We start from the raw sequence: 24,276 nt of genomic DNA, 5'->3' as shown, positions 1-24,276 counted from the left end.
TGATTTTTAAAAAAATATGTCAATACTACTTCAGTATGACAATTTTATAATCAACTTGAGAAAAAAACCAAAAATATATTTTTTTTTGGCTTTTAGACAAATTTTAAAGAAAAATAGCACACCAGCAAGAAATCAATACTAATCTTATTTGCCACATACTTAAAAGAAAATAAAGAAATAGAATGTTTAATAACAATAATGAAAACGAAAATTATCCAGCATCATCTCAAACTACAGGCAATCCTGCTGTTGGTGATTTTCTACTGCCGACGCCGCCATCACTGGCACCTACGTAAGTCAATTTCTTCATTGTTTGAATTTATTATCCTCATGGTCTCCTATTGGTTGAGCTCTTCTTCAACCATTCTGCTGCCGTTCGTTGCAATTCCATTTGAAAAGAAAAGTTTGCCATATAAAACTTGGCATTTAGTCAAGTTTTAAAACATGATGTTTTAAGTTTTATTTAACTTTTATCAATTTTAAACCAATAAAATTTATAAAATGCACATGAACACACGCTGTCGTCTGCTGAGCGAGATTTGGAAATCATGTTTATCTTTTCACACATGCCTACACTTGTATTTTCTAATTAAATTTTGAAACTTTTTAAGTGTTTTCAGTTTTTTTTTCCACAAATTGTCACACTCATGTTATGTTTTTTTACTAAGGATACAGGTATGGCGAAATAAGCACATAGTTTGAAAGTTAAGTCTAGTCTATAGTCTAGTGTATAGTCTAGTCTATAGTCTAGTCTATAGTCTAGTCTATTTTCTAGTCTATAATGTAGTCTGTAGTCTAGTCAATAGTTTAGTCTATAGTCTAGTCTATAGTCTAATCTATAGTTTAGTCTATAGTCTAGTCTATAGTCTAATCGATAGTCTAGTCTATAGTCTAGTTTATAGTCTAGTCTATAGTCTAGTCTATAGTCTAGGTTATAGTCTAGTCTATAGTCTAGTCTATAGTCTAGTCTATAGTCTAGTTTATAGTCTAGTTTATAGTCTATAGTCTAGTTTATAGTCTAGTCTATAGTCTAGTTTATAGTCTATAGTCTAGTTTATAGTCTAGTTTATAGTCTAGTTTATAGTATAGTCTATAGTCTAGTCTATAGTCTAGTCTATAGTCTAGTCTATAGTCTAGTCTATAGTCTAGTCTATAGTCTAGTCTATAGTCTAGTCTATAGTCTAGTCTATAGTCTAGTCTATAGTCTAGTCTATAGTCTAGTCTATAGTCTAGTCTATAGTCTAGTCTATAGTCTAGTCTATAGTCTAGTCTATAGTCTAGTCTATAGTCTAGTCTATAGTCTAGTCTATAGTCTAGTCTATAGTCTAGTCTATAGTCTAGTCTATAGTCTAGTCTATAGTCTAGTCTATAGTCTAGTCTATAGTCTAGTCTATAGTCTAGTCTATAGTCTAGTCTATAGTCTAGTCTATAGTCTAGTCTATAGTCTAGTCTATAGTCTAGTCTATAGTCTAGTCTATAGTCTAGTCTATAGTCTAGTCTATAGTTTAGTCTATAGTCTAGTCTATAGTCTAGTCTATAGTCTAGTCTATAGTCTAGTCTATAGTCTAGTCTATAGTCTAGTCTATAGTCTAGTCTATAGTCTAGTCTATAGTCTAGTCTATAGTCTAGTCTATAGTCTAGTCTATAGTCTAGTCTATAGTCTAGTCTATAGTCTAGTCTATAGTCTAGTCTATAGTCTAGTCTATAGTCTATAGTCTAGTCTATAGTCTAGTCTATAGTCTAGTCTATAGTCTAGTCTATAGTCTAGTCTATAGTCTAGTCTAGTCTAGTCTATAGTCTAGTCTATAGTCTAGTCTATAGTCTAGTCTATAGTCTAGTCTATAGTCTAGTCTATAGTCTAGTCTATAGTCTAGTCTATAGTCTAGTCTATAGTCTAGTCTATAGTCTAGTCTATAGTCTAGTCCTATAGTCTAGTCTATAGTCTAGTCTAGTCTATAGTCTAGTCTATAGTCTAGTCTATAGTCTAGTCTATAGTCTAGTCTAGTCTATAGTCTAGTCTATAGTCTAGTCTATAGTCTAGTCTATAGTCTAGTCTATAGTCTAGTCTAGTCTAGTCTAGTCTAGTCTATAGTCTAGTCTATAGTCTAGTCTATAGTCTAGTCTATTAGTCTAGTCTATAGTCTTGTCTATAGTCTAGTCTATAGTCTAGTCTATAGTCTAGTCTATAGTCTAGTCTATAGTCTAGTCTATAGTCTAGTCTATAGTCTTCTATAGTCTAGTCTATAGTCTAGTCTAGTCTATAGTCTAGTCTATAGTCTTGTCTATAGTCTAGTCTATAGTCTAGTCTATAGTCTAGTCTATAGTCTAGTCTATAGTCTAGTCTATAGTCTAGTCTATAGTCTAGTCTATAGTCTAGTCTATAGTCTAGTCTATAGTCTAGTCTATAGTCTAGTCTATAGTCTAGTCTATAGTCTAGTCTATAGTCTAGTCTATAGTCTAGTCTATAGTCTAGTCTATAGTTTAGTCTATAGTCTAGTCTATAGTCTAGTCTATAGTTTAGTCTATAGTCTAGTCTATAGTCTAGTCTATAGTCTAGTCTATAGTCTAGTCTATAGTCTAGTCTATAGTCTAGTCTATAGTCTAGTCTATAGTCTAGTCTATAGTCTAGTCTATAGTCTAGTCTATAGTCTAGTCTATAGTCTAGTCTATTGTCTAGTCTATAATCTAGTCTATAGTCTAGTCTATAGTCTAGTCTATAGTCTAGTCTATAGTCTAGTCTATAGTCTAGTCTATAGTCTAGTCTATAGTTCTAGTCTATAGTCTAGTCTATAGTCTAGTCTATAGTCTTAGTCTATAGTCTAGTCTATAGTCTAGTCTATAGTCTAGTCTATAGTCTAGTCTATAGTCTAGTCTATAGTCTAGTCTATAGTCTAGTCTATAGTCTAGTCTATAGTCTAGTCTATAGTCTAGTCTATAGTCTAGTCTATAGTCTAGTCTATAGTCTAGTCTATAGTCTAGGTCTATAGTCTAGTCTATAGTCTAGTCTATAGTCTAGTCTATAGTCTAGTCTATAGTCTAGTCTATAGTCTAGTCTATAGTCTAGTCTATAGTCTAGTCTATAGTCTAGTCTATAGTCTAGTCTATAGTCTAGTCTATAGTCTAGTCTATAGTCTAGTCTATAGTCTAGTCTCTAGTCTAGTCTATAGTCTAGTCTATAGTCTAGTCTATAGTCTAGTCTAGTCTATAGTCTAGTCTATAGTCTAGTCTATAGTCTAGTCTATAGTCTAGTAGTCTAGTCTATAGTCTAGTCTATAGTCTAGTCTAGTCTAGTCTATAGTCTATAGTCTAGTCTATAGTCTAGTCTATAGTCTAGTCTATAGTCTAGTCTATAGTCTAGTCTATAGTCTAGTCTATAGTCTAGTCTATAGTCTAGTCTATAGTCTAGTCTATAGTCTAGTCTATAGTCTAGTCTATAGTCTAGTCTATAGTCTAGTCTATAGTCTAGTCTATAGTCTAGTCTATAGTCTAGTCTATAGTCTAGTCTATAGTCTAGTCTATAGTCTAGTCTATAGTCTAGTCTATAGTCTAGTCTATAGTCTAGTCTAGTCTAGTCTATAGTCTAGTTTATAGTCTAGTCTATAGTCTAGTCTATAGTCTAGTCTATAGTCTGGTCTATGGTCTAGTCTATAGTCTGGTCTATAGTCTAGTCTATAGTCTGGTCTATAGTCTAGTCTATAGTCTGGTCTATAGTCTAGTCTACAATCTAGTCTAGCGGAGAATTAGTTTAGTACTTTAAGACCAAAAAGTACTATTTTTGTTATTAATTAGTATTATTAAATTTTCCACTTTACTAAACTTTCTCTATTGCTGGAATACATTTAATAAAAAATATTTTTCTCTTTTAATAAATATTTAAGATTTATGAAAAATGTCAAATTTGCCAATTTTCATTTAAGTCGGTCGCTAATAAATATATTTATATTATTCTTCTAAAAGTACATCGAGTATTATTGCAGGCCATTAAAATCTATTTTAATTCAAATTGATTACATCTACTGCTGTTCTATAACTATCAGCCGCCAGCAGCGATTGTGAATGTTTATGAACTAAATTGCATTTACAATAGACTGATTCAAATGTGTTAAAATTGAAAAAATCCAAAACTGATAAATCCTGTTATAACAAAATATTCCAAGATTTTGAGATTGTTTTTAAAATTCCGAATGTCGGGAGTTTTTGTAAAAACCTGTTTTTATGCAGAGTTGGTAAATGAAACGTTTTATGGTGCCGGTATTTAAGTTCTTATGCCCTTCAAATTTGTGAGAAGGATAAATATGATATCCCGACCCTAAAGAGTGTAAAATATTTCGATTTGGTGATGTCTGTATTTGCGGGATCTAAATTTTAAAATTTTTTTGTTTGTTTTGAATTTGTTTTTGTCACCACTTGTTTTGGGTTTTTTCTCTTAAAATACTTTTACTTGCAAATTCGGTATTTTAGTAAAAAATAAACATTTTCTTTAAAATAGAAATTGTAAAATAATTCTTTATTTTTCTAAAAAGGGTTTGAAAAAATACTTATTTTTATAATTCTAATTGTGTCGTATCTGTTTTTGTTTGTTTATTTTCATTTTGTATTCGCATTTCATTTGTATAGGTACTACAATAAGCCAAACCACCTTGACCCATAAGACCACTTTAAGGCTGTGTGTCTGCGTGTTGTACTATAAAAAAATACAAATACATAATGACGGATTAACTGTCGCAGTGACGTACTGACAGACATATTGGCTAACTACTAGCTGATTGTCTGAATATCAATGTATTTTGGCTAAATAATTCTACTGCTAAAACAACAACTACTACTACTGCGGCTGCCGTTCGCTGTAGGTTTTGTTTGTTTATTTATTTATTTATTTGTTTGTGAAGGTGTTTGTGCTTAAAACTTTATCTGTTTCTACTCGTTTGCTGATTTTTATTTAAAAATTTTTCATTTTATTTCTAGTTTTATACAACAATCTTTGTTTATTCGTAGTAGTTTTCTTTCAACAAAATACTTATTCATCGTAGACGCATAAGTAATTGAAATGTAAAAAAACAACACCTTGTCTGAATGACTATGCACTTACCTTCCTCCCTGCCTGCCGGCCTGCCTTCCACCATAGCCGTCTGTCTGTCTGTGTCACTACGTAACTAGGTTCTCACTTGCATTTTTAATGATTATAACTATTGTGTGACCAAAATAAGTTTTATTTTTCTTCATTTTCAGACACCACTAAAAATCGATATGACTTTAAACATGAGCACGTTGCTGTAAACTTGTTGTTTTATAAACTTTTTTTCTTTTCAAAGTGGCAACAAAAATGGTGCCAAAAAATTAATATTTTTATGGCCATCAACTTTTGGTAATACAAATAGGCATTACTATATTTATGTAACTACAAATACATATATTAGTTAAGTCGTTATTATATAATTGTTCTTGTGGTCTTAAACATTTATAAGTCGTATTAGTACTAATTGTGGTTTTTAAAGATCACATAATATTGTGGAAATCAATATAAGAACATTTGGTAGGCTATGCATTTTAAATATAATTTCTTATCCTTATTGAACATTGTTTATATATTCATAAAGTTATTGATAGTTCATAAAGAGAATTTTGTTTGGAGAAACTCATTTAATAAACCAATGATAACTTATGCCTTTTTAACATAAATATGTCAAAACGGATTAAATCAATATCTTATTTTGTAAAACAAAATCTTACAATTTAAAATTCTAATTTTCATCTTTGATCCTTTAAGTATATTTTTACTACAATAGAATATATTAGACAATAGCTTTTTACTGATACCTGAACAAAATTCAATTCAATTTTCGTTACAAATACAATCGAAACAATAAGATGAAAATAATTTTTCGGAAAATAAAAGTGTCACATATTTTACACCTAATTTTTGTTTAACAAAAATACTATAAAAATTAAACGATTTACTGCTTAAACAAAAACTATTCAAATGTTAATTTAATTGTAACAATAGAATTTGTTAAAGAATTAAGTGTTTTACAAAAACTTTCTACGTGTTTTTATAAGCTAACAAAAACAAAATCATTTGTTTTCAATATTTCAATTTTCAATGAGTTTATTCTAATCTGATTTTTTTGTTTATCTGATGTGACACTTGATCTATATTTTGTTATTCATCATAATGACAATTAAGCTAAATGTGAAAACCTTGTTTGAAGTTATTGTAATTTTTGCTTTAATAAACTAAAAATATAAAATGTATTGCGAAAGGAAATTAGGCTGCCGCAAAAAAATTGTCATCTTTAATTATTAAGTTTCCAATAAAACAATTGAAATTAGAGAATATGTCCAATCCGCGTTACAGGAGTGAAGTCTTTAAATTCTTTATCCTGCAACATTGAAGAATTTTCGTAAATTTAGCTTTTCCAGTACCAATTTTCTATTATATATACATGTGGATAGATAGATAGATAGATAGATAGATAGATAGATAGATAGATAGATAGATAGATGGATAGATAGATAGATAGATAGATAGATAGATAGATAGATAGATAGATAGATAGATAGATAGATAGATAGATAGATAGATAGATAGATAGATAGATAGATAGATAGATAGATAGATAGATAGATAGATAGATAGATAGATAGATAGATAGATAGATAGATAGATAGAAGATAGATAGATAGATAGATAGATAGATAGATAGATAGATAGATAGATAGATAGATAGATAGATAGATAGATAGATAGATAGATAGATAGATAGATAGATAGATAGATAGATAGATAGATAGATAGATAGATAGATAGATAGATAGATAGATAGATAGATAGATAGATAGATAGATAGATAGCTCTCTCGTCGCTCGTCGCTCGCTCGCTCTCGCTCTCTCGCTCGCTCGCTCGCTCGCTAGCTCCTCGCTCGCTCGCTCGCTCGCTCGCTCGCTCGCTCGCTCTCGCTCCTCGCTGCTCGCTCGCTCGCTCGCTCGCTCGCTCTCTCGCTCGCTCGCTCGCTCGCTCGCTCGCTCGCTCGCTCGCTCGCTCGCTCGCTCGCTCTCTCGTCGCTCGCTCGCTCGCTCTCTCTCTCGCTCGCTCGCTCGCTCGCTCGCTCGCCGCTCGCTCGCTCGCTCGCTCGCTCGCTCGCGCCCTCGTGTCCCTCTGCTCTTGTGTTTCCCCGCTCCCCTTCTCCCCTTTCCGCTTTGTTGCCGTTCTCGTTCTCCGCGCGTTCCCTCCCCGGCCCTGCCCCTCCCTTCTTTCTTGTTCCCTCGGGCCCTCTGTCCCTATCCTCTCTTCTCCTTTCTCCCCTGCTCCCCCCTTTCGTTCCCCCCTTGTTTCTCTCTTTGTCCCCTCTCTTTAATATTATGTCTATCAAATTAACGTCACGTGATGAATAATAATAAATCGTTTAAATAAAATGTGCATAAATTTTGATATTATCATCCGTTTGTCTAACTGTTTGAACTGTTTCATAAACCACGGACTAATAATATTTATAGTATTTGTCATTGTAGTAAAATAACAACAACAGCAAAAAAAAAACTTTATTGTAATCATTTTGTTGTCTCACACAATTTTAATAAATCCACATTCATTAAAATGCAGTTTATTAGCTTTTAATAAAGTGTAAATTTCTGAAATGTTAATTAATAGTGTGTTTGGGTTTATGTTATTTTATTTTCATACCTTTTAAACGAAGATTTATTATAATTTTTTCACACCCACTTATTGAAATTAATATTTCATTTTACACATAAACATTTGCTATATTACGAAGGGGCAATATTGTTTTTCTTCTTTTCATATTTTTATCATAATATGATAATGTTTGTTGTAGTTTTTATTATTTATTTTAATTTTTGGTTAAATCTATTTTTAAACCTTATAAAAATTATTTTGAAAAATGTTATAAATAGTTGTGCAAATATCTTTATCGTTATTGTTCTTGAAAATACTTATTTTTTGAACAAGTAATTCCATGAATTCTAAAAATAGCTCGTAAAATATATTTTTAGTGAATTGCTTAAAAATCTACCTATTAATCATATAAAAATATTGTCATTTACATTAAAAATGAATTACTTGAAAAAACAATATAAAGAGAAATGTACAAAATAATTAATATCATTAGTTAATTAACAAAAACAAATTGTTAGAAAATTAACTTTCGAAATGATTTATTTGCTAACTGAGTGGATAAAATGAAACGAATTTTCTTTGATTAAATCTAGAAAAATATGTTTAAAAACTAAGTGATTTTTATAAATATTTTTAAAAGAATTTCACCGTTCGTGAACTGCACAACTAGACCTCTACGTTGCCACAACAATAAAATCACATTTCAGAACAAATCGATTCTCAATTGGCCAAACTTTTGCAAATTAGCGAAAGTGGACCTTATTTCAAAAATGTATTTTAAAATATTTTTGTTTTTCTTACATATTTCTGAAACTTAATTGTTGTAAATTTTAATATTACTTTTTTTCAGAAATCAGCCATTACAACACACATCAATCGAAATGTCAAACGAACAAAAGCAACGTATTCAAGTGCCCGATGCACTAAGAGAGGTGCTATTGGAATTCTCCATTGCCTATCTGCTGGAACAGCCAGGTGATGTTGTTGACTTTGCCGTCGAATACTTTACAAAACTTCAAGAGAATCGCCGACAAGTGGGATTCATTCGTGAAACGGATCGTGGTTCCGTCGACGATAGCGTCATGTCTCAAGAAGAAGATGATGGTAAGTACAATAAAAATTACACTGCAATCAATCCATTAAAGTTTTCCTTTTACACCAAATAGGTAAAAATTTTACTCTCTTTGTATAATTCTTCTTTTGTAATTCAATCACGACAACCTCCACAATATTTTCTATGTAATTTAAAGAAAAGATTGACGTCATACTGTATAATAGTTTGATATTGTCGTTACAAACATGCATAAATTTCATGTTAATGTCGGTAGGGGATGAAGGGAAAAAGAATAATAGAATAAAAGAAATAAAAAGCAATACGCACGTTTTAGAAGTGAAGAAAAGCAAAGTAAAAAATGTTGTGCCGCTTGTTGTACGACAATTATTGTGTGGCATGCAACAATGTGGCGCTTTGTCAGTCATTGTTGTCATACATATTTAGTATACATGTTAGTTTGTTTGTGTTCGTAGTGTAAATATATATGCAATATGCCTGATTACACCATTTTCACGTGTATTTTGAAACTTTCTTATTATATCAAAAAGTTTAAAAAAGCTTCTAAGCTTCTTTTTTGAACCTGATTTATCTTTTAAAGCTTTAAGTCCGAAAATTCCTTTTAAATGAATCAATTTAATTTAAACTTAATCTGTTGCTTGTTGAATTTATAAGTTTTGAATTAAAATAAGTTTTTTTTTTTATATATATACATATATACATTGAATATAAAAATCATAGAATTAAGCTTTTAAGTTAATATCCAAAGAATAAAATTAATGAATGCTACATTCGATAAGTCTCAATCAATTGGAAATGGTGTTACTATATACCTATACTTAAAGGCGACTTCATTATGTAATTTTATATAATTTATAAATAATATAAAACAATTTATTTTTAGATATTTTATTCATATAGATTGGGACCATTTTGTTAATTGAAATTAGCAAACTGATCCTTTTTAATATATAAAATATTTACAAAATAAAGGTTTAAGTCTGCCGGGTCTATAAATGATCAAATGTATCCTTGGCTTTTCTTTGGAATGATTTGATATGGGGTCGAACCAGAGAACCATATAATCTGTAACCACGGGAACCGTTAACCCACAGGGCAGAGTTTAGGACTTTCTCTTGTCCTGGTTATTGGAGAGGTCTATTTGGGGAGCACGTGGTGGCTGTGGCTTAAACCCAAATTCGTGGGAAGAGAATTTCGGTTAAAAGATGGTTAAAAGTCTATGATTCTGTATAAGTTCAGTGCTGTTGCGAAGACAACAGATACCCCGCAGATTGCGGGGCTAAGCGTTGGAAATGAGTTGGTGTTAAGTGTATATGATGGAGTATGCGGACCTTACCCACCCGTATACCTAGGGTGTTGGATGAATGAGAAGAGTGTTGGGTTGAATAGTGATCGATGAAAAGTATCTTATAAAAATGATATCATAGAATTTTTCCTTCCTTGTCCGGTAATGTTCAGGGTTTTCTCTTTTTATACCAAATTTACCACAGTGTGTTCACTGTAAGTACTGTTTTCGTGTTTCGGTCTACAGAATACGTCACTAGGTGCTGTTGGTGACTCAAAAGTGGCCATCCCATCCGCATAAACGGAAATGATGCCCTTCACGTAAATCACTTCGACATCTATACGAGATTAATCCACGGTTACCGCAAGGCTCCGTTCTTTCCCCAGCCCTGCTTTTTATTTTCATAAATGACCATCTATTTTCAAACATCCAACTCTATCTAGTCTTTTGCTACTCGACCGCATATGGGAGAGGGCGAAGTAGGGTATCTAACTCTATTGATTTACTTGAGCACCGCCGCGTTGTTCGTTTATGGAACAAACTTCTTACAAAAGTGTTGTATGCAATTTCGTATATCCTCCCTCCCATAACCTATTTTTCCATTATCACTTCAAAAATTTAAAAAAAATCGATTTTTTGTATAAACAACTTCAACAATTTATATTAAATAAGGTTTTATTTTCAAACTAAATGTTTTAATAATTCTGATATTCTATTTATATGTAATCAAATTTTCAATATTAATAAGGTCTAAAAAAATATAGCAAATTAAAAATAAAATATGTCTTCAAGATTTATAAATAGAAAGCAATTATATAATAGAAAATCAAGCAAGCGTACATACAAATGTACATAATTATAGCAAAACATGTTTACAGTAATCACTCGATTTACGTTATAATAAAATCTAGAAAATGTCAAATGTAAATCAATTAGAAAGGAATACAAATTTTGTCAACGTAAATTGAAAAGCCAAAAATGATTAGAAGTAATTAATGCTGTAAAACAAGGGATTACTGTATAAGGCTTTTCAAAATTATTTAATAACAGTCTAGTTATTGGAATGGGATGTTAGCAGCAATATTATGGCATAAATTATCAGCTTCTAAAGCCTTCACACAGTTTAATACAAACATATGTATGTAAATATGTATAAAAAAATCATTAATTGTATTCATATTGCCACTTAAGTTGAATAATGTTACTAGGTGAATCCTTTTTTTTATTTCAACCACCCATCACATAACACTTACATACAATTACTTACTCTTCTACGTGTGTTAATATTGGTATTAGTCCTGTGTGATATTTTTGTTGTTGTGTTGTGGGTTTTTTTCAATAATACTCTCTCATTTAAAATACAAAACCCGTTTCAATTTTATCACATGTTCAACATCAATGAACAAAGACAAAATAGACACGCGCCAATATAAACAATATTCCGTTATTTTTATTTTTGTATATATGAGTTGCACACAAATAGACTTACATATTAAAAAAAAATATGTATGTAATATGAAAAACTTACACTTTTCTATTTTCATACTTACAGATAAAAGTATTAGGTTGGTACTTTTTACATTGGAAAAAAGGCAATTGATATAACGTACTTTTATCATCCATCCCTGACTATCATTAACTTTTTTGTTTTAATTTTCATAATATATTCATAAGTTGTTTCGGAATTTCGCTTTAATAACAAAACAATAACAACATACAGTTTCATATTGTTCATGTCTGAAAGAATTATTCGAGATATGGATCCTGAATACGATATAAAGATTATTTAGGGCATCCTAATGTATACATACATAGATAGGTATACTAATAGATAAATAGATGTATGTATGTATAATGATTTGCATGTAAAATCAATAAAAAATAACATCTAAAGGGGTTAAAAGGAATACAACAACTACATACTAACGGATGTTAAACAAACGAGGATACACACTTCAACATGCAAACACACAAAACTTAAATTAATTTTAACATGTTTTTATAATGTCGCTTATTTACTATAAGAATAGCATAACTCAAAATTCTGGGATTTTTAATGAGTACAACAAAATGTGATTGTATTATTCAAAAGGGGAATTAATCATCTTGGAACATTTTAAAATAACTCATGTTACAGATAAGTCTTTAATCCTAAGTACCAACCCCAACTACAGGGCTCTAATTATAGTTGTGTATATAAAAGGATACAGATATACAGATGTATGTATGTATGTATTTATTAACATCATGTTGAGTGTACAAGTGAATTGAAAAAGATGAAGAAGAATATTGTTTGATAAAATATCAGCAACAGAAATCGCAAAACATCAACAACATTTACAAGACCCATAAGTAAACAAACACTTCTTGCTCTATACATTAAATTGTTGCTATATGTAGTTGTTGTTATAGTGACAACAACAGAATCAGAGCGAAAACAAAAACAAAGTACTCGTGTTGTTGTTCTTGTATTATTAAAAACAACAAAAGAAATTCTCTTGTAGTTTGATTTGCTACTGTTTTGTTAAATGTGTTGTTATCGAACAGTTCCGTTTGTTTGACTAACAGTCAGTCAGACAGACAGACAAGTCTTTTCTTATTATTATTGTTGTAATAATACTAAAGGATATTTACAATAACAAATACCACCATAAACATGAACAAGCATACAAACTAAATACATACATATATGTACATATATGTATATACATCCATTTGTATATATTTACAATAACATTAAGCTTGATATTGTTTACAAAATACTCAATAAGAAAAGAGGACAATTAGTAGTATTTCCTGTTTGTTGGGTGGTGGGTGTGATTTCTTCTCTTCTTCTGTTAAACTTAATTCATCAATGGTTACATGCATACATACATACATATTTATAATAAACATGATGTTTAATAAGATAAAAACCACTCAATCAATCTTTTTGTTCGTTCGCTTGTATTCCGCTTGTGTTGTTAGTGATTTCACCTAAATGAGTGAGTGATAGCTAAAGAATGTAAGTGTGTTAACATGATTTTATTTTCGCGTAAGTGTATGCGTATATGTGTGTGTATATGTATTATTCATATCCTTTTTTTGTATATTTATCGAAGTGTAGCTGATTTAAAAATATAAAAAAAATCGTCCTGATTAAAGTGTTTTTTAAAAATGTTGAACATTTCCTTTCAGTCGATCAAGCAGAAAATAACAGACAGATTTTGTTGCTTTTTTTTTGTTTGTTTAAATTTCCGCTTTTTTTTATAATGTCTCTATTTTAATGATTTAAACGAAATAGATAAAAGAAAAGCTTAAGGTCTTTATTTATTAACACACACTTTATAATTGAATTAAATTTTAGGATTTTAGGAGAAAAAAAGGACATTTTTATTAAAGGGAATATGTTGATACATATTTGGGGATAAAAGTAATGGTCTCGTGTTTGATAGTATAGATAATTAAGAAAAATTATAATGAAAAAAGGTAAAGTAATATTTGGCCAAATGTTTATAAGACATTTTTGCTTCCAAAATAGGCTTCTAGTGTAGTTATGATCAATTAGCTGGGCTAATAGTTATTTTTGTCCTAAGAAACTATTTTAAGACATGGCTTGAGTAATACGCCAATGACATTCCACGCTTAGAAAAATAAAATTATGAAAAAGTATAAACTTTTTCCAAAAACCTACATTTTTGGAAAGAAAAGCTTTGGGCTAGTGTATTGATTGGCATTTTAACTAGTCAATTGATTAGTCCATGAGAGAGGCAGTCTATTCACATTGTCAACAAGTTTTGAAGGAGTACAATAGTACTTAATTCTCCATGCATGGTTTTCGTATTATTCAACGATCATATAAATCGTCAACTGACCAATTGAGTAGTAACTAGAGCGCTAACATAATTAAGGGACTGTTAAGGATAAAAACCATTGTTTTAGTGTTTTGCTTTTTTATCCATGTTTTGAAACTTGCTGCCGATAACTCCAAAGTCGTTTCCTTGTCCGAATTATAAGTGAATTAAATAGAAAACTATTTTGATATTTGATTTGTTCTCAGGGATAAAAAACTCAGTATTTACGAAGTTTTTGAAAAATTTGTATTTATTTTCTTTAAAAACGCAGTATTTACGAAGTTATAAGCGATTTTAGTTTTGCAATCAATTTTATACAAAATATCGATTTTTGAAAAATTTGGAAGTGATCACGGATTAAGCTTATTTTCTTTAAAAACGCAGTATTTACGAAGTTATAAGCGATTTTAGTTTTGCATTCAATTTCATACAAAATATCGATTTTTGAAAAATATGGGAGTGATCACGGATTAAGCTTATTTTCTTTAAAAACGCAGTATTTACGAAGCTATAAGCGATTTTAGTTTTGCAATCAATTTCATACAAAATATCGATTTTTGAAAAATATGGAAGTGATCACGGATTAAGCTTATTTTCTTTAAAAACGCAGTATTTACGAAGTTATAAGCGATTTTAGTTTTGCAATCAATTTTATACAAAATATCGATTTTTGAAAAATTTGGAAGTGATCACGGATTAAGCTTATTTTCTTTAAAAACGCAGTATTTACGAAGTTATAAGCGATTTTAGTTTTGCAATCAATTTTATACAAAATATCGATTTTTGAAAAATTTGGAAGTGATCACGGATTAAGCTTATTTTCTTTAAAAACTCAGTATTTACGAAGTTATAAGCTATTTTTTGCATTCAATTTCATACAAAATATCGATTTTTGAAAAATATGGAAGTGATCACGGATTAAGCTTATTTTCTTTAAAAACGCAGTATTTACGAAGTTATAAGCGATATTAGTTTTGCACTCAATTTCATACAAAATATCGATTTTTTAAAAATTTGGAAGTGATCACGGATTAAGCTTATTTTCTTTAAAAGCGCAGTATTTACGAAGTTATAAGCGATTTTAGTTTTGCAATCAATTTTATACAAAATATCGATTTTATTAAGCTTTTTGCAGTACGTTTTGAAATAGTTTTGCTTTTGCTAGTCCATAGACTATTTCATAGAATTGTTACTAGACTAATCAATAAAATAGTCCAGACTATTTAATAGACGTATCCATATACCAGTCAATAATCAAATCAAAAGAGTGATACCTATATAGACTAGTTCATAAACTGTGGACTAAACAACACTAGAACAACCAACCCAAAACAAGTAAGAATTTATATATAGCCATATGATACCCTACATTTAATATAAAACAAAGATTTGTCGATTTTTGGAGTGATACAGAACATTTAACCTATTTATGAGCTCAAAGGCCCTATTCGGGGGATACGGTTGTGTGGAGGCTATACGAAATAATGGACCGATTTTAAACATAGGTCAAAGGAAGAGTACGTGCCAAATCTAATTATCTTGAAAATTGCGACCTGTAGGTTTACAGGAACACACTGACGGACAGACAGATAGACGAACGGACATAGCTAAGTCGACTAAGAAAGTGCTTCTGAGCCGATTGGTACACTTTAAGATGGGAGTAGGACCAATATTTTTAGGTATTACAAACATCAGCACATACGCAAAATACTCTCTCCACTATAGTGGTGTTTGCTATAAAATGAATTTTTTATGAACAGTATTACAACGATTTCAGAATTTTAACTAATTAATTGCTAAAATAATCTCTATATTACGAGATCACTTAAAGAATACGACCAAATGTTTGAAAATGTTTAAATCTCTAAAAATGAGCACAAGGATTCGGAAGTTTTCGGAAGCTTTTCCTAAAAACAAAGTTTTAAATTAACATATAAAGGATTTATTTCAATAGAAAAATTTTTAAAAATTAAGAAGTAATATTGTTAGAAAAATAAATCCTATTCTCCTTATAACACTTTTTAAAATACTTAATTCTATGTTAATGAATCTAGAAACAAACAAAAAAGGATGTTTAGTCCTCAATAAAGTAATAAAAGCAAACAAAGGGGTTGAAATATGTTAATGAAAATAAAATTTTATTATAATTACACATGCAAAAATATGTGAAAATATATAATAAAAATAATCCAGATTATCTTGAAATATGTTTTTATTTACAATATACATACATATGTATGTAAAAATTTTATTTAATTAATTTTTCTTTGTAAATAAATTATTTTTTGGATGCTTATTAGGGTAGACCAAAATCTGTATATTGAATAAATCTTTCAAATAACTTTTCTTATAAAAGTTGTTAACTTTTAGAAATTACTTTTTTTATACTTTGATACAGTTTACAAAGTATTGAGGCAAGTACATACATTTAAAAAAACTTATTCCTAAATTGAATTAAACTTTTATTTCAATTGAAACGACCACCCGAGTATACATATGCCCTAATTTTGTTGTTGTTATTGTTTTAAAACAAAAGAACAATACGACTTGTACTGTCACATTTTTTGTTTTTTGGTAAAATGATGATGATGATGATAAACTCATATAAAGAAACACCCTCACAATCATTAACACATACATAAAAATAAAATCCAACCAACACTTTTCGACTCTTGTTAAATTCTTTTTTTTTAGATTATTTTTCAACATACATTATTTTGTACATTATTCCCACATATTTTCACGAACATGAACAAAGTCATGTTGACAATTATTATTATTTTTATGAGCAAAAAAATTGGTGTTCAAACAATTATTTCATTTAATCGTTTGTATTTAATCGATTAGCCATAAAGCGAAAATAAAGCTATATCACTTTTACTACATCACTAGCTCTCAAATGGTTTAGAAGCAAAGTTAGCTATCTCGACTTTAGTGGTTAATAAACACAATAAACTGTATTCCTAAAAATTTGGTATTGTATATTTATCTAAATACTTTCTGGAAAATATTTGGTTTAAAATGTAAAGTCAATTTTAACCAAATTTATATTGAGCATTCAAAAATTAGTAATTTGATAAAAATAAGATAGCTTCTTTTTTAGCTCTATTGTCTTCAAAGAATTTGTTATATAAAATATCGTTACTTTATTCGAATACTTGATAACTCCAAGAAAATTCATAAAAAAAACAAATATTTTCTACAGGAATTTATTTCTCCCCCCTTTTTAATGTTTTAATAGCATTTGAGTGCTGCAAAGACAAGGATATAAATTTATAAAATAAAATGTTTAAATGAATTTTTCTTTTTATAGGCTACAGGAAGTCATCAATAGATATTTTTGTGTTTAGTAGATTTAGTTATGTTGACTGTACTATTGTCTATTTTAGTATATGGTTAATACAACTTTTACTCACACACATACAAACATATATTTTTGGGTCCTTTTTCTATTAAAGTTTATAAATATACGAAATTTAATACGCCTACATTAGACCGATTTACAGGCAATAAAGTACATGTTGTATTAACCCTACAATGTCAACCAAACCATTACAAGACTTATGATTATTCAAAAGGCAGTTGAATATGCATTTGCTTTGTCTATAGTCTATAGACTTTAGTCTAGACTCTAGTCTAGTCTATAGTCTAGACTCTAGTCTAGTCTATAGTCTAGACTCTAGTCTAGTCTATAGTCTAGACTCTAGTCTAGTCTATAGTCTAGTCTATAGTCTAGACTCTAGTCTAGTCTATAGTCTAGACTCTAGTCTAGTCTATAGTCTAGACTCTAGTCTAGTCTATAGTCTAGACTCTAGTCTAGTCTATAGTCTAGTCTATAGTCTAGTCTATAGTCTAGTCTATAGTCTAGTCTATAGGCTAGTCTATAGTCTAGTCTATAGTCTAGTCTATAGGCTAGTCTATAGTCTAGTCTATAGTCTAGTCTATAGTCTAGTCTATAGTCTAGTCTATAGTCTAGTCTATAGGCTAGTCTATAGTCTAGTCCATAGTCTAGTCTATAGTCTAGTCTATAGTCTAGTCTATAGTCTAGTCTATAGGCTAGTCTATAGTCTAGTCTATAGGCTAGTCTATAGTCTAGTCCATAGTCTAGTCTATAGTCTAGTCTATAGTCTAGTCTATAGTCTAGTCTATAGTCTAGTCTATAGTCTAGTCTATAGTCTAGTCTATAGTCTAGTCTATAGTCTAGTCTATAGTCTAGTCTATAGTCTAGTCTATAGTCTAGTCTATAGTCTAGTCTATAGTCTAGTCTATAGTCTAGTCTATAGTCTAGTCTATAGTCTAGTCTATAGTCTAGTCTATAGTCTAGTCTATAGTCTAGTCTATAGTCTAGTCTATAGTCTAGTCTATAGTCTAGTCTATAGTCTAGTCTATAGTCTAGTCTATAGTCTAGTCTATAGTCTAGTCTATAGTCTAGTCTATAGTCTAGTCTATAGTCTAGTCTATAGTCTAGTCTATAGTCTAGTCTATAGTCTAGTCTATAGTCTAGTGTATAGTCTAGTCTATAGTCTAGTCTATAGTCTAGTCTATAGTCTAGTCTATAGTCTAGTGTATAGTCTAGTCTATAGTCTAGTCTATAGTCTAGTCTATAGTCTAGTCTATAGTCTAGTCTATAGTCTAGTGTATAGTCTAGTCTATAGTCTAGTCTATAGTCTAGTCTATAGTCTAGTCTATAGTCTAGTCTATAGTCTAGTCTATAGTCTAGTCTATAGTCTAGTCTATAGTCTAGTCTATAGTCTAGTCTATAGTCTAGTCTATAGTCTAGTCTATAGTCTAGTCTATAGTCTAGTCTATAGTCTAGTCTATAGTCTAGTCTATAGTCTAGTCTATAGTCTAGTCTATAGTCTAGTCTATAGTCTAGTCTATAGTCTAGTCTATAGTCTAGTCTATAGTCTAGTCTATAGTCTAGTCTATAGTCTAGTCTATAGTCTAGTCTATAGTCTAGTCTATAGTCTAGTCTATAGTCTAGTCTATAGTCTAGTCTATAGTCTAGTCTAGTCTAGTCTATAGTCTAGTCTATAGTCTAGTCTATAGTCTAGTCTATAGTCTAGGTCTAGTAGTCTAGTCTATAGTCTAGTCTATATCGTCTATAGTTAGTATATGTCTAGTCTATAGTCTAGGTCTATAGTCTAGTCTATAGTCTAGTCTATAGTCTAGTCTATAGTCTAGTCTATAGTCTAGTCTATAGTCTAGTCTATAGTCTGTCTATAGTCTAGTCTATAGTCTAGTCTATAGTCTAGTCTATAGTCTAGTCTATAGTCTAGTCTATAGTCTAGTCTATAGTCTAGTCTATAGTCTAGTCTATAGTCTAGTCTATAGTCTAGTCTAAGTCTAGTCTATAGTCTAGTCTATAGTCTAGTCTCTAGTCTAGTCTATAGTCTAGTCTACTAGTCTAGTCTATAGTCTAGCTATAGTCTAGTCTATAGGCTAAGGTCTATAGGTCTAGTCTATAGTCTAGTCTATAGTCTAGTCTATAGTCTAGTCTATAGTCTAGTCTATAGTCTAGTCTATAGTTCTAGTCTATAGTTCTATAGTCTTAGTCTTATAGTCTAGTCTAGTCTAGTCTAGTCTAAGTCTAGTTCTAGTCTAGTCTATTAGTCTAGTCTATTAGTCTAGTCTATAAGTTCTAGTCATAGTCTAGTCTACTAGTCTAGTCTATAGTCTAGTCTAAGTCCGTATATAGTCTAGTCTAATAGTCTAGTCTATAGTCTAGTCTATAGTCTAGTCTATAGTCTAGTCTAGTAGTCTAGTCTATAGTCTAGTCTATAGTCTAGTCTATAGTCTAGTCTATAGTCTAGTCTATAGTCTAGTCTAAGTCTAGTCTATAGTCTAGTCTATAGTCTAGTCTATAGTCTAGTCTATAGTCTAGTCTAAGTCTAGTCTATAGTCTTAGTCTATAGTCTAGTCTATAGTCTAGTCTATAGTTAGTCTATAGTCTGTCTATAGTCTAGTCTATAGTCTAGTCTATAGTCTAGTCTATAGTCTAGTCTATAGTCTAGTCTATAGTCTAGTCTATAGTCTAGTCTATAGTCTAGTCTATAGTCTAGTCTATAGTCTAGCTATAGTCTAGTCTATAGTCTTAGTCTATAGTCTAGTCTATAGTTAGTCTATAGTCTAGTCTATAGTCTAGTCTATAGTCTGTCTCTAGTGTCTATAGTCTAGTCTATAGTCTAGTCTAGTCTATAGTCTAGTCTATAGTCTAGTCTATAGTCTAGTCTATAGTCTAGTCTATAGTCTAGTCTATAGTCTAGTCTATAGTCTAGGTCTATAGTCTAGTCTAGTAGTCTAGTCTAGCTAGTCTAGTCTATAGTCTAGTCTATAGTCTAGTCTATAGTCTAGTCTATAGTCTAGTCTATAGTCTAGTCTATAGTCTAGTCTATAGTCTAGTCTATAGTCTAGTCTATAGTCTAGTCTATAGTCTAGTCTATAGTCTAGTCTATAGTCTAGTCTATAGTCTAGTCTATAGTCTAGTCTATAGTCTAGTCTAAGTCTAGTCTATAGTCTAGTCTATAGTCTAGTCTATAGTCTAGTCTATAGTCTAGCATGAAGTATAGTCTATAGTCTAGTCTATAGTCTAGTCTATAGTCTAGTCTATAGTCTAGTCTATGTCTAGTCTATAGTCTAGTCTATAGTCTAGTCTATAGTCTAGTCTTAGTCTAGTCTATAGTCTAGTCTATAGTCTAGTCTATAGTCTAGTCTATAGGTCTATAGTCTAGTCTATAGTCTAGTCTATAGTCTAGTCTATAGTCTAGTCTATAGTCTAGTCTATAGTCTAGTCTATAGTCTAGTCTATAGTCTAGTCTATAGTCTAGTCTATAGTCTAGTCTATAGTCTAGTCTATAGTCTAGTCTATAGTCTAGTCTATAGTCTAGTCTATAGTCTAGTCTATAGTCTAGTCTATAGTCTAGTCTATAGTCTAGTCTATAGTCTATAGTCTAGTCTATAGTCTAGTCTATAGTCTAGTCTATAGTCTAGTCTATAGTCTAGTCTATAGTCTAGTCTATAGTCTAGTCTATAGTCTAGTCTATAGTCTAGTCTATAGTCTAGTCTATAGTCTAGTCTATAGTCTAGTCTATAGTCTAGTCTATAGTCTAGTCTATAGTCTAGTCTATAGTCTAGTCTATAGTCTAGTCTATAGTCTAGTCTATAGTCTAGTCTATAGTCTAGTCTATACTCTAGTCTATAGTCTAGTCTATAGTCTAGTCTATAGTCCAGTCTATAGTTTATTCTATAATCAGTCTACCGGAAGTTTTTTTATTACTTTAGTTATAAGTTAGTACTATTTGAAAATTTAAATTTTACATGCTGGAGTATAGTTTTCTAAAAAATTGAGAATTCGTAACCGATCAGGTTTTCGAGATATTTCAAGTTTGAAAAGATCCCGTTTATCGGCATATTCGTCCTATATGATCCCATAATAAAAACTATGTGATCCCATAATAAAAACTACAACCAATCTCCAAGAACTTTTAAAGTTTTACTTTAGTTTATTTCCTTTTAATAAAATGACTCCTTAATATGATTCTCAATTATGGGTTCAAGAAAGTTTTAAAAGTTTTTTTTTTATAAAATAATAAGTCAAAGGTGCATAAGTTGTTTTCATAAATTTTAAACTTTTTACTAAAAATAGTATTTTAAGTTCTTTAGTTTCTTCAAATAGACATTTAAAAGTTTTATTTGTTCCGTCAACATAAAATCCTTTCAAAACCTTGTGTGCGTGTGTATGTATATTAGACGTTGAGTTGGGTATTGGGTTTGAGAATACCCATAATAATATTTATAATAGCGTGTGTGTGTGTGTACATTAAAAAGGTCAGTTTCTGGTATACTCGTGTATGTTGTTTGTACATACTTAATACTGGGTTTGTAGTTTAGTCAGTCATTCAGTCACACACTCAATGGAACTGTTTGACAGTCTTTGGTTCTAAAACAATGTTTGCTTCGATGGTGGTGACGATGGCAATGATGATGTTGATGTTAATGCTGTTGATGCCCATGTCATTCTGAGTATTAGTTAAATGTTTGTTAATAGATCCTAGCTGCTGTCATTCATATTGGTCTTCTAATAAATATTCGATACCAATATAAGCAATGTACTCAAAGGTATTTTCTACCATCACATAATTGCAAACATACATAAATATTTTCATTTGACGATTTTTATTGACTCTATAAATATTTGTGAATAATAAATGTGTCTTTCTATGGCGAAAATTTCGGGTATCGAAATACATCGAAACATTGTTCTTTATTTTGGGTCCTTGTAATATTATAAGGCGATTTAGCTATGACCGTCTGTTTGTTGAAAACATAATAGAGGCCATACTAAAAGAACTAGGGGCTATAAGATCAAATTCAGAAGATGCCTTCAACGCTCCTAGCTGGCTTAAATATTCCAATATTGCGAAAAAAATTCGATATAAACAAGAACGAAAATCTCTACCAAATTTCATCGAATCGGTCCATAATTGGACTGGACTAACCTAACAGATAAAACTCGATTGTTCTAAGAAATCACTCCCTCAAATTCCGTATAGTTCTGGCTTAAAATAGCCCTAGCCCCCATACTAACCCGAAAAGTTTGATTGTTTATATATCAAACATTATTTGTCTGTTCCCTATAGAATGCTAATCGGCTGCACCGATTTCCTTGAATAATTATTTATATCATATGGGCTTTATATCAGTGGATTTGGTTTAAATGTTTCAAAAATTGAAATAACAAGAATCTCTACAATTCTTTAACAAGAATCTGAACAAAGAAAAGAGGCAGAGCCAATATTGTGGGTGTGTTAACTCCTAAATGTGAAGATATCGAAAATTTACAGGAATTTGTAAGACTCCGTACATTTGCGCCTATTTTCTCAATGTCTAAAGATTATTTTTACCAGCAGATATGATAACCAGAGTTTCAAATGTTTTTACTTTTTAAAGGCAAGTCTAATGTACAAACAGTAGCGTGCCACCAACCACCAGTAGCTGTTGTAATTTTTAAAAAATTTTGTGGGTTTTTTCTCTTTTGTTGCTGTTTTTGGATGTAGGATTTTGCGTTTATTTGTGTTGTTGTTGCTGTTGTGTGGCTGTAACCAACAGGTTGAGTAGTTTCTTTTTTTTTCACTTTTTGGCTTTAATAAAATTGAGCATTTGTGTAGGAGAACAATATGAGTAGTTTCGTTTTTTCTTTTTGTTTTTTGTTTTGTCATACTTGTTGTGTTCTTCATTTTGCATAAACTGCTAATGACTTGTTGAATCTTTCTTTATGTGTACATTGGGTATGTGCGTCCGTTCGTCTGTCTGTCTGTCCCTCTATATATGTATGTATGTGTGTAATATTTTCACAGGCTTTTTATGCTTTTTACATCTTTGGTCTAGTAGACAAATTTCAGTCTACGTTTGTCATTCTCAGTTGTCAGTTCTATTCTTTTCTCAACACGGTTTATTGCGGTGTGTTCATTTTCGTTTAGTGTCTTTTATCAAGTGATTGAAATACATTAGCTAAAATTTTTAATTAAAATTGTGTCATTTTTACTTATGTATATGTATGTGACAGTGATACAAACTCTTAAATAAGTCATGTATGCAGATTAAGGAAAGAGTGTAGAGTTTACAACTCTAAGGCCGCCTCTTTCTCTCTTTACGACTATATTAAATGTGTGACATTTACAATTGTCAAAGTTCTTGTAATATAGAATTAGAAAAAAAGGCTTGTTACATTTAATTTATTTCATTTTTTTATTTCATTTACCAAAAAAGGTTAAATTGTTTTGTTACTTTGTCCTACAGTTACCTTATTATGCGTGTGTTTTTGAAGACATTTTTTTTTGTATTTTATTTTAATTAAAATAAATTTATCTGTTTTTGTTGTTGCTCCATTTTCCGCCTTCTACACATTTTTTTTATAGACAAAAGTCACACTATTCATTATGTTAAAGTTACGCGCCAGCTAATTAAACTTAAAAGCAAACTTTACGATAGATCTAATTAAAACATTCTTTATAACAAAATAATACCGACAAAAAAAGCTAAAAATAAAAAACGGTATATCAACGGAAAAATAAAGTGTACAAAGTAATTACACAAATGTATGTTAAATATTTTCTTTAAACTAAATTTATACTTAAACAAAATAAAATTTTCAAGTTGTTTTTTTTTTTCGTTTAAATTTATCAGATAAAATCTTAAAAATCTTATAAAATGATGTAATTTATTTTTGTTCTAATTGCTATAACAAATAATAATAATGAGAAAAATTAGTGTGCTTTTTTCTGATTGATGCAAAAAAAATATTCAAATCTATTTTTGAAAATTATTTTTTCTTTTCGTTTTGTTTTCATATCATACGTTTATATTGTTTACTCTCAGTTTTATTAATATTGGTGTGGGGAAAAAAAGTAATTGCAAAGTGAATAAACTATAAAAATAATAATATTATAGGATA

At 30.3% G+C, this 24,276-nt stretch overlaps 1 protein-coding gene across 13 annotated transcripts in view; it reads left to right on the top strand.

Annotated features, from left to right (window-relative positions):
* LOC119600465 (cAMP-dependent protein kinase type II regulatory subunit) overlaps positions 1-24,276 on the top strand; it is a 49,174-nt gene that overhangs the window by 16,546 nt on the left and 8,352 nt on the right. For 10 of the 13 annotated variants that reach the window (XM_037950703.1, XM_037950698.1, XM_037950700.1 and 7 more), the window contains exon 3: positions 8,484-8,737. In XM_037950703.1, coding sequence (XP_037806631.1) covers positions 8,515-8,737 — 223 coding nt within the window. In that variant the 5' untranslated portion in view covers positions 8,484-8,514. Of the gene's footprint in view, positions 1-61; positions 293-8,312; positions 8,406-8,483; positions 8,738-24,276 lie in introns of those variants that run through there. The other 3 variants (XM_037950690.1, XM_037950691.1, XM_037950697.1) reach the window with 3 other exon arrangements.

The sequence above is a fragment of the Lucilia sericata genome, unplaced genomic scaffold (genome assembly GCF_015586225.1).
Source record: "Lucilia sericata isolate MDLA Ls3-8-SP2 unplaced genomic scaffold, ASM1558622v1 Contig000115F_arrow, whole genome shotgun sequence".
NCBI classification, from domain to species: domain Eukaryota; kingdom Metazoa; phylum Arthropoda; class Insecta; order Diptera; family Calliphoridae; genus Lucilia; species Lucilia sericata.
The sequence above is the reverse complement of the archived record's forward strand: the minus strand, read 5'-3'. Positions and strand labels throughout refer to the sequence as shown.